This window comes from Rhipicephalus microplus, chromosome X (assembly GCF_043290135.1).
Source record: "Rhipicephalus microplus isolate Deutch F79 chromosome X, USDA_Rmic, whole genome shotgun sequence".
Taxonomy (NCBI): domain Eukaryota; kingdom Metazoa; phylum Arthropoda; class Arachnida; order Ixodida; family Ixodidae; genus Rhipicephalus; species Rhipicephalus microplus.
The window spans coordinates 250529655-250546048 of NC_134710.1; the positions used below are offsets into that span (position 1 = coordinate 250529655).

Below are 16394 nucleotides of genomic sequence, written 5' to 3' on the forward strand. Positions count from 1 at the left end.
AGAGCCACTGCAAAGAGCTATGTTGATTCTGTACCAAACCACAACTCTGATCGCCCGCGACTGCTACCAAAATGCAACAAATGCTGATTAGACAGCCTATGGTTCAGCATTCGTTGCAACATGATCAGCATCGAAAAGATCGTACTCAAGCACTGATCCAAGAGCAGCGCACGTGATGTGATGTTTAAGTTCACCGCCGAGAAGTCAACAGAGACGAAAATTGGTCGAGCTTGAGCAAGCCCGCGTAGTAACAGCAAAGGTGAGAGCTCGCGTTGGAAAGCCGAAAAGCTCTCAAATTCGCGGACGAGGTAGCAGACGTGATAACGGAGCTTTTCCAGGCAAGAAACTCGAAGTGCACTTGATGAGGACGCAATCGCACTATCCAAGCAGAGCAGGTGCAGCCGGAGCCACACCGCTGTGGCTCCGCCACCCTTCTTCCTCACTCCGCTATTGCGGAGCGCTGCTGTGGTCTTCTTTTGTTTTGTTTTTTTCTTGCTCCAGTTAAGTGGTGTGAAATTGCAACCGTGCAAATATAGTACAAAAATACTTGTCAGGTACAACTTCTGGGTGCGCCTATTATGCGCAGAAATAAAAAAAAAAACATTTCTCGCGACCAAACTGGGGTGCGTCTATTATGCGAGTGCGCCTATTATGCGAGTAAATATGGTACATCATTGTCAATGCACTCTTCGTAACAGTGCCCCCTTTCGGTCACCTCAACTTCATACTTCATGTGCCAGCCTAAGCTCCAACGAATCGTGCTGCTTTGTACCCTATGTTTTGTGCACACCTTCAAAGGTTCACCAACATGATGAGCCCGCACAATGGCATGACATGCTGGAGCACCTCTACTTGTGCGCGGGCAGCTGCTTGCGGCCTCACCATAAGTCAGATCTTTAACCAATTGAAGCATTGATAGTCTATAATACCACAGATGCGAAATGGCAATGCCACACATATCAACAGAGAAGCCAGAAAAGCCCAGAGAGGAGTAATGATTGTTTCTTGAAATTGTGGCGAGTCCAAAGCCTATAGTGCTGCTATTTGTGGCATCGTCGACTGTCGTGGCATTCTGAACATGATGCTAGTGTTTACTTGAAATGTTTGAAAAATCTGCCAGGCCTCCATAGAATGCACAGCACAGTCACAGCAAAAGCTCGAAGAGTGGCCTTTTAGAGCCCCTTTTTAAACACTCTTTGGGTAACTGCTACAAGCACACTTGCAGGGTACCCATTATGCCATAAATCACAAATGTTATGTAATAGGGAGGCATCTTTTATGCCGTCCTTCGTCATCCTTAGAAGCATGGTACCCACAACACACTTGCAAGGAATTTTGTGCAATTATTTTATGCTGTGGCTTTTGTAATGAATCGAAGCATTTGACAACCCACTCGTTACACAATTCACAATGTGACATGCCTGGTTGTTCTTCTGCTTTTTTAAAATGCTTTATTACTCATTAGCAAGAAGCCTTTCCCGACAATGAGACTGCCAAGGGTCAATTTGCATCGGAGTTTCAAGCGCCAGCATGGCTCAGTGATAGAGTGCTGTGATGGTATGCCAAGGACTCTGGTTTGAATCCCTTCTGTCGTTCGTTACAGTCGAGCTCACTTATAACGAACCTGAGCCTGACGCGGCATTTGTTCGCTGTATCCTGAAGTTCATATAAATTAATCACAGCTTTTAAAAAAGTTGCGAGTGAAAACACAAACTTTTTTTGCCCAGGAAGTTTGTGATGCATGTGTTTCAAAAAGCAGAAGCGATAAGGGTGGTTTCGAGTTCATTTAAAACAGCAGGGTGCTCGTTTGACGAGGTCTGTAGCATAAGCTGCATGAAGCACCGGCTCCAACGTATCGCCGTTCTCGCAATCCGATTCCTCATAATTGCTCTTGCCACGTACTTCATTCACAATGCCCTAATCTGTGCATGGTTCCGCAGTGTCGGCATTATCATCTGCCTTAAGTAAACCATCGCAACAGATGTCCCACCCGCTCTCCCAGGTCGGAGTCGACGACGAGCTGCCACAAATCGCTGCCGGAGTGATCCTGTTCGGAAGCTTCAGGCTCGGCATCGGGCCCGACGCCGACTAAGTTGGCCACGCGAGAACAGGTTCGCGTGCATGTAGTTGCCCCGCTGTCCCCGAAATATTCACTATCTCCACAGCTGAGTACCAGGACCCCCGAAGCGGAAAGTTGGCTGCCAGGTGGTCAACAGCTATGAGCAAGTGCTCCCCAATGCGGCACCTAATGCACGGATTACACTCAAGCCAATCGGTCACACTTTTGTTTTGTTGAGCGGCAGGAAAAAGCATGCAAGTCCTTCCATCTGCCATCCTGACCACACACGCACACCAAGAGCGAGCAAGACGTGCACGCGTGACACGCATGCCAGAATGCATCGAACAGCTCTGGGCCCGCTTCTAGTAGGAAAACGAAACTAATTCGAGCCAGCGTGTCTGGTTCGCGGTTCGGTGGAGACGGGCAAGGCGGTTGTGATCAAGAGAGGAGAGCAGACTTGCGAGAGAAGGGCAAGAGAAGGCTTCGTTCACGAAAGCAATTTTAGGCAATGTTTCAGCCTGCTTTTCACCCATGGCCTCGCTATGCATAGGAGAGAATCACGTCGCGACGCTGCTGGGAAAAAATAAGAAGCAGCAGACATTTTTTTAATTTTGAGAATAAACATTCCTTTGTTTTGCTAGCTCAGATCAGCTATATTTTTTTCAATTTCACTACAACAAAATTTTCACTTCAACGAAAATTTTTTTGCGTCCTGTCAGTTTCCTTGTAGCGGGGTTTGACTGTACTACAAATTTAGAGCACCGTATGTCTCAGATCGACATATTGAATTTTATACCCCTTATATCTCCACAACACTTCAAGGTAACAAATAGCTATTTTAAAAAGTTACTTGAGATTGTGGAAATAATGCCCAGCTACTACAGTCGAGCTCGCGTGGAGACGGGCGAAGGGGTTGTGATCAAGAGAGGAGAGCAGACTTGCATGAGAAGGGCAAAGAGTTGCGATAAAGAGAGAGGAGGATGCAGTGGGAGGGTGACCTTGAAAACCAAAACACACGGGAAGGAGGCAGGTTGGGTAGCTAACTTGAAAGGTCCGCAAAACGCGCAACTCGCACACAGAAAAACTTGAAAGAGTTTTTGAACTTGAAACCCGCACCGGCGGGTTTGCGTGGCCTCACCGACTTCGATATTTCACGATTCGTTCCGCGCAAATCAACAGCCATTTTCGCGCTTCCCCACGCTTGCAGAGGGCAGGCTGCGTCAAGTGCGAAGTGAGCGAGAACAAGTCCTAAACGGGAAACGAATCGCAAATTATCAGAGTTGGTGGGGTAGCGTACACGCGTGCACTAGACGCAGACAATCGGATACAGTCGGTGGCCGACGATATTGGCAAATGGTCTGGTCACTCCAGGCCGGCGCCGCCAACAACAGTACCAGAGATCAAAAACAAGGTAGATGGCCGACCGGACTTCGAAAGATCGGTGGCAGCCTGAAAACATGGGCCTCGTCTGGCGATGCGGGGTGCTCAGAGATGTGGGGGGACAAAGGACGAAGGGATGTGTAACAAAAAGGGGTCGGGAAGAGTGGCAACTAGAGGGGCGCGAAGGCAGGGTCAGCGTTTAACAATAAGAATGTATGGGCACCTCGCCAATGCCTGATTCGTGGTCGAAAGTGGTTTCCCGGGAAGTCGGCAGAGCGCTGACTCCACTCACTATAACCGATCAGCGGCGCTCACAGACGTTCGTTGTAAGTGCAATTTTGTGCCATTGAACCAATGTATACTTTCACGGTAACGTGGATATTGTTCGTTGTAAGCGAAAGTTCGTTTTAAGTGGGGCCGTTATATGTGGGCTCGACTGTATTATTTTTTACTTATTTCGCACATTAGCGGTTACAGACACCGGCGGCGGTAACAGCTAAGAACGACCCTTGCTGTGATCGCATAACAGCTTTCACTGTAAAAATATTGGAAATGGCAAGGGCCCTTTAAAGCCATTATGACAACCAATTTTCACTTATGATCTGCGTTACGTGGGTCAATCATTGTGTGTCCACGTATAAAGCAACTTGAGAATTGGCGAAAACTAGAACATTATGAGCCTTGATGTAATGGGCTGCTTACTGGTGAAGAATCTGCGTTCCAGTGAACAATTTTCCAGTGAACAAGCTTGAATACAGTACCCTCTAAGCAAACAAAAATTCGTTAAATGGAACTACTGCTAAAATAAAACTACCGCCTCTGCAATGCTTCGTTTAGTGCTTGTATTCTGCACCCATGTTTATTTGTCAGTAAATGGAACTCCTGTTATTTGGAACACATTTTTTCGGTCCCTTCAGGTTCCGTTTACTGAGAGTCTACTGTATGTACATGAACATCTGGTGACACCTTTGAAAAAGTCAGCCTTTGGAAGGCCCACACACTTGCATCAGATACAAGTGTTCATGCCTACGCATTTTCGTGGCTTGGTAAATTCTGCCCTTGTGAAAGGAGATCTTGCACACTGCGCATAGAAGTAACCAAATGCCGCTCCACCGGCTACCAATCTAACTTTACACACACTCTAACAACCAATCACTTACTATAACCAACATAAAAATTCATTAATAACGTTTCAGAAAGTGCATGTGGCCATTATAAAACAGGTTAGCAAAGATCTTTGTCAGGAGCATGCTGTTACAAAATTTGCGATATAGCACCGTGTCATGTAATGTGGTCTCCATGGCACGTGCACAACCATATAGCGTTTACAATACATTTTACCATACATTTGTTGTGTCACCTAATGAACCCTTTATTAAAAAAACAAAAAGACAGAGAGAGAAAGAAAGAAAAAAAAGAGGGCTTCACTCTGCAGATTTTAAATTCATTAAAAAAGCAACCCTGCGGCATTGTATTAAAGAAAAACTAAACTCCCGAAGGTTTAATGAGTACATGTCATCATACATATGTCAACATGTTTGACAGGATCTCGCCATAAAAACAAGTTATCCCGGTTTTTCGTTTTAATGAATATCAAATTCATGATGCTTTGCTGTATACCTGTGAGGCCATGTAGATTCGCAAACTGCCATCTTCACAAAGCAGGATCATGGTGGTGCGCATCCCACCACTTGATGTTGGGTGTCGAATAGCAACCAGGTCAGTGATCTTAGACTTTGCAGTCAAGATCTTGATTTCCTGTGCAACAGAAATGAGAAACATTGGTCATAAATAGAGGCCGGATTTCTAGGCCCTAAAATGTTTGTTTTAGACGCCAAAGACAGACAGGTAAAATACTGTTTTAGGCCCTCAAGATCATAATTATAGGCACAATAAATTTCTACAACAATTTAAGTATCCCAAAACAACGACGTCGGTGACTTGTGTCTACGGCAAGAAGCAACAAAAAAATGACACTGTTAAAGACAGCAAAAAGGTACTAATAATTAAATAATCGCATGCGTTTCCCGCGTGAGTCGCAGTAAGTGCTCTTTCGTTTTATCGTCTAGCAATGTGCGTCAATGTGCGCCTGGGTCTCTTGTTTCGTTGTGACTGGGAAGGGCAGCGCAGGAGCAAATAACCAAACCACTGATACCTCAGAAGAGAGGAATGCTAGGTCTAATCGCATAGGACCAATTTCTCCTCTATCGGTGAACACCTTAAAGAGCCCCTCAATGGGTTTATGCATTTCGAGTTGACAAGCGTAATGGTGCGCTGGGCACTTCGGATCATTCCTGTTAAGATTTGCCAAATTGCATGTCGCGGAATGAATGCCACTTTCCCTTCTCGCGGGCGTGCACTCCAAGATCTAGGGAGTGACACACAGCAAGGAATGGTCCTGCTTTTATGTCGCTCCTTTACGTTAACATTGGTGGGCAGACACCGCATACCGTACGCTCATCAAAACGTCGTTAAATGCTAGCAAAATGTCCCACCCCTTGAATATATCCTGCATTTTAAACGGTACCTCATGAAGAGCATTGCACGTGACATTACTCTACTTGGCATGGACAATTTGTGTGTTCTGTTGTGTAGCATGAATGAGGAGTACTTTGGTTTGGGCTAGCTGCTTCATATTATTTTGAAAGGGAAGCGCAAAAACAAAGGAAAAAGAAAGACAGCGCTCTTTATCTCTATGTCTTCCTTTGTCTTAGCAGTGCCCTTTCAAAATCAGTATAATGAATGAAAGCTGAGAAAAATAATAAAACACACAAACAATCTCAGCTTGTTATTATTATTATTTTTGCTTTGAATAGCCTTGAGATGCTTTTCACTAATTAGCCCTCGTTTCGCATCTGTCCCGGTGGACCAGTTGCTATAGGGTGCTCCACTATAGGGTGCTATAGGGTGCAACCCTCATATTCATATCGTATCTTTAATAAAACCACACATACTACTACTACTACTACTACTACTACTACTACTACTACTACTACTACTACTACTACTACTACTACTACTACTACTACTACTACTACTACTACTACTACTACTACTACTACTACTACTACTACTACTACTACTACTACTACTACTACTACTACTACTACTACTACTACTACTACTACTACTACTACTACTACTACTACTACTACTACTACTACTACTACTACTACTACTACTACTACTACTACTACTACTACTACTACTACTACTACTACTACTACTACTACTACTACTACTACTACTACTACTACTACTACTACTACTACTACTACTACTACTACTACTACTACTACTACTACTACTACTACTACTACTACTACTACTACTACTACTACTACTACTACTACTACTACTACTACTACTACTACTACTACTACTACTACTACTACTACTACTACTACTACTACTACTACTACTACTACTACTACTACTACTACTACTACTACTACTACTACTACTACTACTACTACTACTACTACTACTACTACTACTACTACTACTACTACTACTACTACTACTACTACTACTACTACTACTACTACTACTACTACTACTACTACTACTACTACTACTACTACTACTACTACTACTACTACTACTACTACTACTACTACTACTACTACTACTACTACTACTACTACTACTACTACTACTACTACTACTACCGTTCGTCTACTCGTCGTTCCTGCATCGTGCCTTCGCCAACGCTGACAACGCTTAGCTTGTGTTTGGTGCGTCGTCTCTGAACGCAGTTTCAGCGGAGTTACGTGGTGTATTGCAGTCACAATACATGATCCTTGCCAGCCTCCTTTAAAGTAAACGCACTGACCGAACCATCCCACATCAACGGGTAATACACAACAAAAAACGCCGAAACGCCACAACATCGATGTCACAAGTACACAAGTAGGCTGGGGCACGTCATGCACGCGTGACCTTGCTTACGCATGTTGTTCTCGTTGCGTATGCGTCATGTGATTCTCCAGCCGTGATACCGAAGAGAACAGGGAAGGATTGAAGCTCGCGATGGCTACATGAAACAAGAGGCAAGGAATTCAAGCTTGCTTTTTAGCATCATGCTTTGGCGACTTATAGCGGACCAATTTGAAATATCACCGTGGTAGAACGCTTTTCATTGGGCACGCAAGAACTTCTATTGCCTAACTACAACTTATTATGTCACCTATATGGGACGCTTAAAAGTAAATTGCAAACAAAACGAAAGCCACATGCGCATCACATTTTTTACACAAAGGCGCTCAAGCAGATGGGTTACAATGTCAAAGAAAACACGCCTTCATTGACACAACACACTTTCTTCTCTTTATAAGCCATTTCATTCTGTCATGAAACTAATAAAAAATTAATAGAAAAATTATATCTGATACGAAATTCTAAAATCTTAATTACCATTGTGTGAAAAGGACTGTTTACATGCATTCATTTTGGAATGCGAGTTTCACCATAAAATGCTTGACATAGGAACTTTAACCGTAGTTTATTTCGATGTGATGATGGTAGTTCCTATTCTAGTTCATTTTTCATATCGTTGCAGCGGTCATTTTTTAGTAATGGCTTAGGACAAACTTATAAGCCCTGTTCCATATTTTTTCATGTTTGTAACCTAGAGAGATATAACAAGAAATCTCATACGGAACAAGCGTATCCAAGCATACAGTGAATGTATGCTAAATACACCATTGATTGTAGATATGCCGCACCAGTCTCAGGCTTTGCTGTATAAAGTACAACAATTTGGCGACCTTTGCCAACACTGAATCAACAAGAGCATTTCATGAGTGGCCCTCCATGGTTTTTCATTTGTTCTCAAGCTACCCGAAACTGCCCAGCAAAACCTGCTCTTCCTTTCCCCCCACAACACTCAGGTTTTCAGGGCGGTTCTCCAGTTCCTTCAGTGCACTGGATAGATGTCTATAGAAGGCGGTCGCCTCGTCTTCGGCCATAGACGTCACTTTTATTTTCTTACCCCATCTTTAATTCTCTCTCCTTTCCGTGCATACGCTGAGACGTGCTTCCACTTAGGGCTGCAGAAATAGTGTGTTTTTGCACTCCTCATACTGCGCCTCCAATTGCTCGCAGTATGTGAGCTTTGTCTTCGTTGAACCTTATAGTGTTTGGTAATATCAATGTTGCCTTTTTTACCTGAATAACGGTTCCACACCACGCTCGAAAACAAAATTTGGCCTTGAATAGCACTCATATAGGCGCTAATTTGGAAAATAGGCATTTATAGGCACTTTTAGGCATTTAGGGATGAACACCCAAGATAGGCATTTAAGGCACTATAAAACACAATAAAAGCCATTGTTAAACTCGAACTCAAGCTCATATATCAAAATGACACGATAGGAATGCAAGGAACAAAATAGGCATTTGCCTATAATCCGGTCTCTAGTCATAAAGGACCCAGAGCAACAACTTTTTAACTATTCTTATAACTGTGCCACTGACATTAACATGCTCAGTATATCATCTATGACTAAACAGTGACACAAAACAACCATGATTAAATCAAGACGATGAACACAGATAGCGTAAAAGATGAAGATCAGTGACTAGATTGAAGATTCTGGCCATCCCAACAGCGCCTCATTGCTGCAATCAATATGGCCACTTACCAATTGTGCATCAGGCAACAGAAATGTTATATATAAGGCGACTTTTCAACTAACGGTGAGTTTCACTTCTCGTAATACACCCATATCGGCATTGACTGTTTTCATTTCTTTAACTTACATTGTGGAGTTCTGAGTAGGGACCTGATCTTTACCATGATTTCACGAATTATGAATGCAAAAGAACTACTCTCATAAAACTTGATGGAATGCTTGTAATATATACAAACCTTTAAAAGCAGTGGAACCTCTATGTACCAAGATATCAAAGGCAATCTCACTATTTGTTAAAAACATTACACTGCAGCACGGCCGTTAATTGAACTCTGCATGTTCCAAAGACTTAAGTTCACACCGCTTATAAGAGTACCTATAAATTTTAGCATATACAGTTGAACCCCTTTACAAGAGACACCGATATGAGAGACAAATGGGTATAAGAGACACCAGTGTGCCTACAGTAATATACGGGTTGATAAGAAAATGCACACCTGGTACCCTGCTTATGAGACCTCTCATATAAAAGACAAAAACTGCTGCCCGGAGCATGAATCTTATTAAGGGGTTCAACTGTAGGTACTTGGCTTGTGCAAATAGTGAATTTTAGGTTCGAAGTGAATTTCGATAGTATTTACTATAGTTTCTTACAATAATGCCTAGAGGAAGGTGTGGCGCCACCGTCTATGCGAATTTTTTAAGGGGCCCCGTTGTAGCGCTGGGAATGACGGTATATGTGTCTGCAAGGCTTGTGTTGGCTGGTAAAGTTTAGCGAAGCTTTGACTCAAAAGTGAACACGACTGCGTAAATAAAGCTTCTCTAAAACAAAAAGTTTATGAGCAGATCTCATTCATACATATTCCATTCTAAAATAAAAGTCAACTCACCTTGACGGCACAACCAAACGGCGAAAGAAAGAAACAGACAACATAAAAGTGGTGGAGGGAACACTCGCTTTGTTGCCTGCCTGCCAAGTTTAGCGGCCGTTGGTTACTTCTTACGCTTCGTAAAATTGTACATCAACGCAGAAGGTTTTGGTGTTAAATAAAACGGGTTTCTGTGCAATGACAAAAAATAAACAGCTTATTACGTGCTTTTTAAGAAAGAAATCAATCATTTAAACGTGAAGCCAGATGTGTCTGAGGTATACAAATCGAAGTCAAGTTTGAAGCTCACATATACCGTCATTCCGTTGCATCCAGCAGTTCACTAGTGCTAGATATCCCTCTAGCTAAGTTTGTGGGAAACTATGGTATAGTCAAGCCCACATAGAACAACCCCACTTAAAATGAACTTTTGCTGAAAACGAACAAAACCCGCGTGATCGTGGAAATATAAATATTAAATGGCATCATTTAACCATATGGTGTAGTAGCGCACAATTGACGGGGACGAAGAGGACAAGAAAACACGACACTCGCTACACTCGCAACTAATTTTTATTTCAGAAGCAGCACTTCATATATAACCCAAAACCCTAGCGACACAGAAAAGAACTACGAACACTGAATCATTGCCAACAGAAGCTTTTGCGCAGACTCAAGCGATAGTACACGGCAGTTAAGTTTAGACACTTTTAGATGACATAACTAAAGCAGCCCTCGGTAACATCAAATAAAAAAAACAAAAAAAAACAAAAAGTTATGCGGGAATTCACACGTGTTTGAAACAAAATTTTTGAAACGACAAGAAGGAGAGTATGACACAAGCAAACGCTGATCTCAATTAAGTCCTTCGAGGTAGCCGGCTTCTCGGTTACTTAACGAAACCGATGACTGACTAATGCATCCTTCTTTTCTTTTTTTAATGTGAAAGGCTTCGACAATTTCTCTGGGTAGTTGGTTTCCATGACGGAAGACTACGGTTGTGTCACTGTACAGTGGTGAGCAGCCACACTGGGAACAGTGTCTCTTTATGTGAGAATGAATGTCAGTTCCTAATGATCGCTTGTGTTCTAAAAGTCGGGTGTTCAAACAACGACCCGTCTGGCCGATGTATACCTTTCCACACGTTAGCGGCAAGCAATACACGACTGATAGGCTACACTTAACAAACTTTGTTGTGTGATTTACCGTACAACTACCAGCATTAGTGTTTACTGCTATGGAAACTTTACGGTCTAGTTTGGAACATATTTTACTAAGCTTGTTGGGTGCCGAAAAAACTAATTCTAGGCCATAGCGATTACCTACGTTTTTTAAGTTATGGGCAATCTTGTGCGCATATGGAACTGACACTGTCTTCTTCCTGTTTTCATTACTTGTCATTTTTTTATGAAAGTTGTTGCGTACGTGACTAATCAGCTTGTTAGCTGATCTACACAACACGTGTTTTTCGTACCCAGCATTTTTTAGCCTGATAATTTGTTGGTTGAAGCTTTCGCTAACTTTTTCTAGACATGACTTTGTTAAGGCTGCTCTCAAACATGAAAAGGCTATGCCACTCTTTACAACTTTAGAATGTGCCGAGTGTGGCTGCTCACCACTGTACAGTGACACAACCGTAGTCTTCCGTCATGGAAACCAACTAACCAGAGAAATTGTCGAAGCCTTTCACATTAAAAAAAGAAAAGAAGGATGCATTAGTCAGTCATCGGTTTCGTTAAGTAACCGAGAAGCCGGCTACCTCGAAGGACTTAATTGAGATCAGCGTTTGCTTGTGTCATACTCTCCTTCTTGTCGTTTCAAAAATTTTGTTTCAAACACGTGTGAATTCCCGCATAATTTTTTGTTTTTTTTAGTTTTTTTTTATTTGATGTTACCCAGGGCTGCTTTAGTTATGTCATCTAAAAGTGTCTAAGCTTAACTGCCGTGTACTATCGCTTGAGTCTGCGCAAAAGCTTCTGTTGGCAATGATTCAGTGTTCGTAGTTCTTTTCTGTGTCGCTAGGGTTTTGGGTTATATATGAAGTGCTGCTTCTGAAATAAAAATTAGTTGCAAGTGTAGCGAGTGTCGTGTTTTCTTGTCCTCTTCGTCCCCGTCAATTTTGCGCTACTACACCATATGGTTAAATGATGTCTCACCAACTAGCCCAGCTCTCAACCCTATTAAATGGCATAAATCGTATTAAATGGCATAAAATCGCAAACGAACGTGTTCAAGTGACACCGATCGGTTACAACGAACAGAGACGGCGCACTGACGATTTCCCGGGAAATTACTTTTAATCACCGATAAGCAACGGCGAAGTGCCCATACATTCTTATTGTTAAATGCCGACTGCTTCCGAAGCCCTCTATTTGTCGCTTTCCCTGACTTTGCTTTGTTACGCACCCCGTCCGCCCTTTGTCCCCCACTACTCTGAGCACCCCACATCGGGAGACGAAGCGCGTGTTTACAAACTGCCACCCAACTTTTGAACAGTCGGCCAGCAAGTATGCCCTCAGTTTTTGATCATTGGTATCGCCAACCCGGAGAGAGCACACCATTTGCCAACATCATCGGCCATCGGCTTCACTCGATCGTTTGCGCCTTGTCTACATGGGTGTCTTGTCGTTCCAGTGTACGCACTTGTGCTACCCCACCAACTTAGACAATTCGTGATTCATTCTGGGTTTAGGACCTGTTCTCGCTCACCTCGCATTCTTCTCAGCATGCTCTCCGCACGTGTTCGGAAGCGTAAAAACGGCTTTTACATAAAACGAAACGCGAATTACCGATATCAGTGGGGCCGCGCAAGTCCGACAGCACCATAACATAATTTTTTTACCTCTAAATGCGCACACCACTACAGAGAACACCTACCACTCTCTCAAGTTTTCTTATGTGCGAGTTGATGAACCTGCAAGCAAGCTACCCGACATAAGTTTCGCTTTCTGACTAGAAATGGGCCCAGAGCATTTTTACGCATGCATGACCACGTTGCGTGTACGCATATTACTCGCTGTTGGTGTGCGTGAGGTCAGGATGGCGGACGGGAGGTTTTTCATGCTTTTTTCTGCCACTCAACAAAATGTCGAAAGTGTGACCGGTCGGCTTGGGCGTAATCTGCACGTTTAATTAAGACTAGGTGCCACGTTGTGGAGCGCTTGCACATATCTGTTGACCGCTCGACAGCCAACTTGTCACTTCGGGTGTCCCTGCATTCAGCTGTGAAGATGGTGAAGGGTTTGTGGGCAGCGAGGGCAGCTACATGTGTGTGAAACTGTTTTTGCGAGGCTGACTTCGTCGACGTCGGGCTCAATGTCGAGCCTTAAGCTTCCAAACAGGACCATCCTGGTGGCAATTCGTGTCAGCGTGTTGTCAACGCTGACACGAGAAGGCGGGACATCTGTTCATTATGGCCGATAATGATGCCGACACCGCGGAACTGTGCTTGCATGAGGGCATTGTGAATGAAGTGCGCGGCAAGAGCCATTTGGAGGAATCAGATGGCAATGACGATAAAACTTTGAAGCCAGTAATCACAAGCATGCTTGTACCAATTGGCAACATTATTAGCCTCAGACAGCTTATGCCACAGGCCTCGGCGAAAAGCATGCTGCCGCGTCAAACTGGAGACCATCCTTATCGCTTCTGCTATTTGAAACATGTGCATCACGGGCTTTTTTTAAGAAAAAAAATTTTGTTTTCCAACAGAACTTTTTTTAAAGCACACAACCTTTTTTTTACTACGAACTTCAGGATACAGTGAACAGATGCCGCGTCACGCTCTGGTTCGTTACAAGCGGGCTCAACCATACCACATATTATAGGGTATATACATTTTAACGTGGGAGCTTCAGGCGGTGCCAGCTGTTGCCATTATGACTGAAGCTCCCACTTTTAAATGCACATATATACCCTATAAAGAAAACAAAGGAACGACCGCCACCATAGCTCGCTGGTAGAGCTGCGGAGGCGTTATTCGAAGGTCGCAGGTTCGGTCCCTGCCAGCGGCAAGTTATCTTTCCGCCTACTTTCCTTCCGTCACATTTACATTACAGTTACTTTTCTATCTTTTTGCCTACTTTCTTTTCTTCAAATTTACATTACAACTACTTCTAATAACATCCCCTACACTTTCCCTGGCATTATTACGATTTCTTCCATCATGTAAGCTTAGGAATAATGGTTATCCTGAGCTTTGGTGAATACCTCATGTGAAAGGCAATGGCAAGCAGCTAGGTGACAATTTCTAGAAGACACTATTCAATAAGCTCTCGTTAGCTTTGAATAGTCACATTATGCTCTTTAAAAGCAATATTAACCTACTTTGAGTTTAATTAAAACCTTGAACTTTTTTTTCATTATGAAAGTAATTATAATATCCGAGGTTTAAAGTCTCAAAACCATGATATGATTATGAGACGTCATAGTGGAGGGCTCCGAAAACTCACAGCACCTGGGGTTCTTTATTGTGCACCTAAATCAAAGCACAGGAGCCTCAAACATTTTTGCCTCCATCAGAAATGCAGCTGCCGCAGATATGATTCAATACTTCAACATTCCGATTAGCAGTCAAGCACTGTAACCACTACACTACCGTGGCAGGGCTCGTCATGAAAGTTGATTGATTTGTGGGGTTTAACGTCCCAAAAACACGATACGATTATGAGAGACGCCGTAGTGGAGGGCTCCGGAAATTTCGACCACCTGGGGTTCTTTAACGCGCACACAAATCTGAGCACACGGGCCTACAGCATTTCCGCTTCCATCGGAAATGCAGCCACCGCAGCCGGGATTTGATCCCCCGAGCTGCGGTCGTCATGAAAGTAGAAAAACCAAACTTGTAAGACTTGTAAAACCAAGTAAAAGCAAAAAAATAAGCAATTTTACCTTACGTGGGCGAGGTTGGGAGACCCAGAAGTATGGCTACCGAAAAACCTAAATGGGCATCTTTAGCAGTGTTTTGTAGCTGGATCACAGATGCATGGGCCAGCATCCCAAGGAACTCCATCAGCCACTCTTTTTATAAATGCAGCACATAAAATGCACTTCGTGTCATCTTAGATTACTTTCCCCAGGGAAGAGGTCTTCGACAAACTACTTTCTGAAGATACCACCAGTCAAAGAAATGACAACAAATTTTGAACAGAAATGAGTTTTTACTGAAAATTCCTCACAACACATGCGGATAAAATCTCTATTTTCAATTTGTGACATTTTCAAATTACTCGCATGTTATGCATGGGCCCATATTATGCAGACCTTTTTGTGGCACAGGCTACAAGAAACCAAGTTCATTATTCTTGTGTTGCAGATTTTAGGAGTTTTGTGCTTAGCACACTCAGAATATCGATCGAATCAACAACAACATGACATATAAGTCAATGATTCAGATTTTGATGCCATTAAATAATGCATGTGCTTGCTAGGACCAGAGGACTTCGCAAATTACAACAGTTTAAAAAACTTTTGCTGCCATGATCAAACCATGCATCCATCAATTTAACTGTAATTGAACTTTGCTCTAAGGATGAGAGGCTAAGCATTTAAAATGAACTGCATTTTAAAGGCACTGAGCAGTGTATACAGGTGTTGCTCACCTGGACAAGGACAGTGCCAGGCTTGATCATAAGCACCAGGGGATTATTGGAGAACTGCATAAGTGCTAGGACAAGGCCAGGGTGATTGGGCACCTCAGACCATTGGCAGAGGGGCTGGGGTGTTGGCTTGCTTGAGGTATTGCTGCTACCCCCAGAAGCATTACCAGCTGACGTGCTGGTAGTGGTGGTGGTGGTTGCAGTACCCGAGAGTACATTGCTTCCTGTGTTGGTGGTAGTGGTGCCCCCTGATCCCCCGTTGCTGCTTGCTGCTGGCTTGAGCTGGATCAGCACAGGGTCAGTTATTTCTGAACTAATTTGAGACATGCATGCCATGAAACTCTTTCCATTGGCATAGCTCAAGAACAGCAACTGCAGAACATGGGAGTAGTAGATGGACACACCACCACCAGCCACTGTACCTACAGAGCCCTGTGCAGTAAAGAAAAACAAAAAGAAAGGATGCACGCAAAGGTAAGAGTCAATGCACAATATATAAATGAGGATCTGCAGAACATCATGCAACTACAATAATTTGACAAAAATCGTCCATTACAACTTACTCTGACAACTGACCCAATGGGTTTCATGGGTGAAATGGGTGTACTGTCTTCCACTAGAACCTAATTACATTATTAACTGTACGTTATGAACAGTGAAAAAGCATGTCCCCTGAAAAGGCATCCCCAGGTAGTTCTGGGCCTTTATTTCAAATCTTGCCCAAAATGAAACTGAGCCAACTACATAAGGGAAGCAAACACTAGCCATAAACAGAATCATAAACAGGACTGACTAATGCACATTATGCCTGCCTAACAGCAGCTGCCAGAGAGCTAGCTTATGTACCAAGCCT

General features: G+C 43.2%; 1 protein-coding gene across 4 annotated transcripts in view; it reads right to left on the reverse strand.

Moving 5' to 3' along the window:
- The window catches only part of poe (E3 ubiquitin-protein ligase-like protein poe), a 567105-nt gene that overhangs the window by 294599 nt on the left and 256112 nt on the right, over positions 1 to 16394 (reverse strand). For all 4 annotated transcript variants that reach the window (XM_075878938.1, XM_075878937.1, XM_075878939.1 and 1 more), the window contains 2 exons: positions 15545 to 15973; positions 5060 to 5197 (listed from right to left, as the gene is read on the reverse strand). In XM_075878938.1, coding sequence (XP_075735053.1) covers positions 5060 to 5197; positions 15545 to 15973 — 567 coding nt within the window. The remainder of the gene's footprint in view (positions 1 to 5059; positions 5198 to 15544; positions 15974 to 16394) is intronic.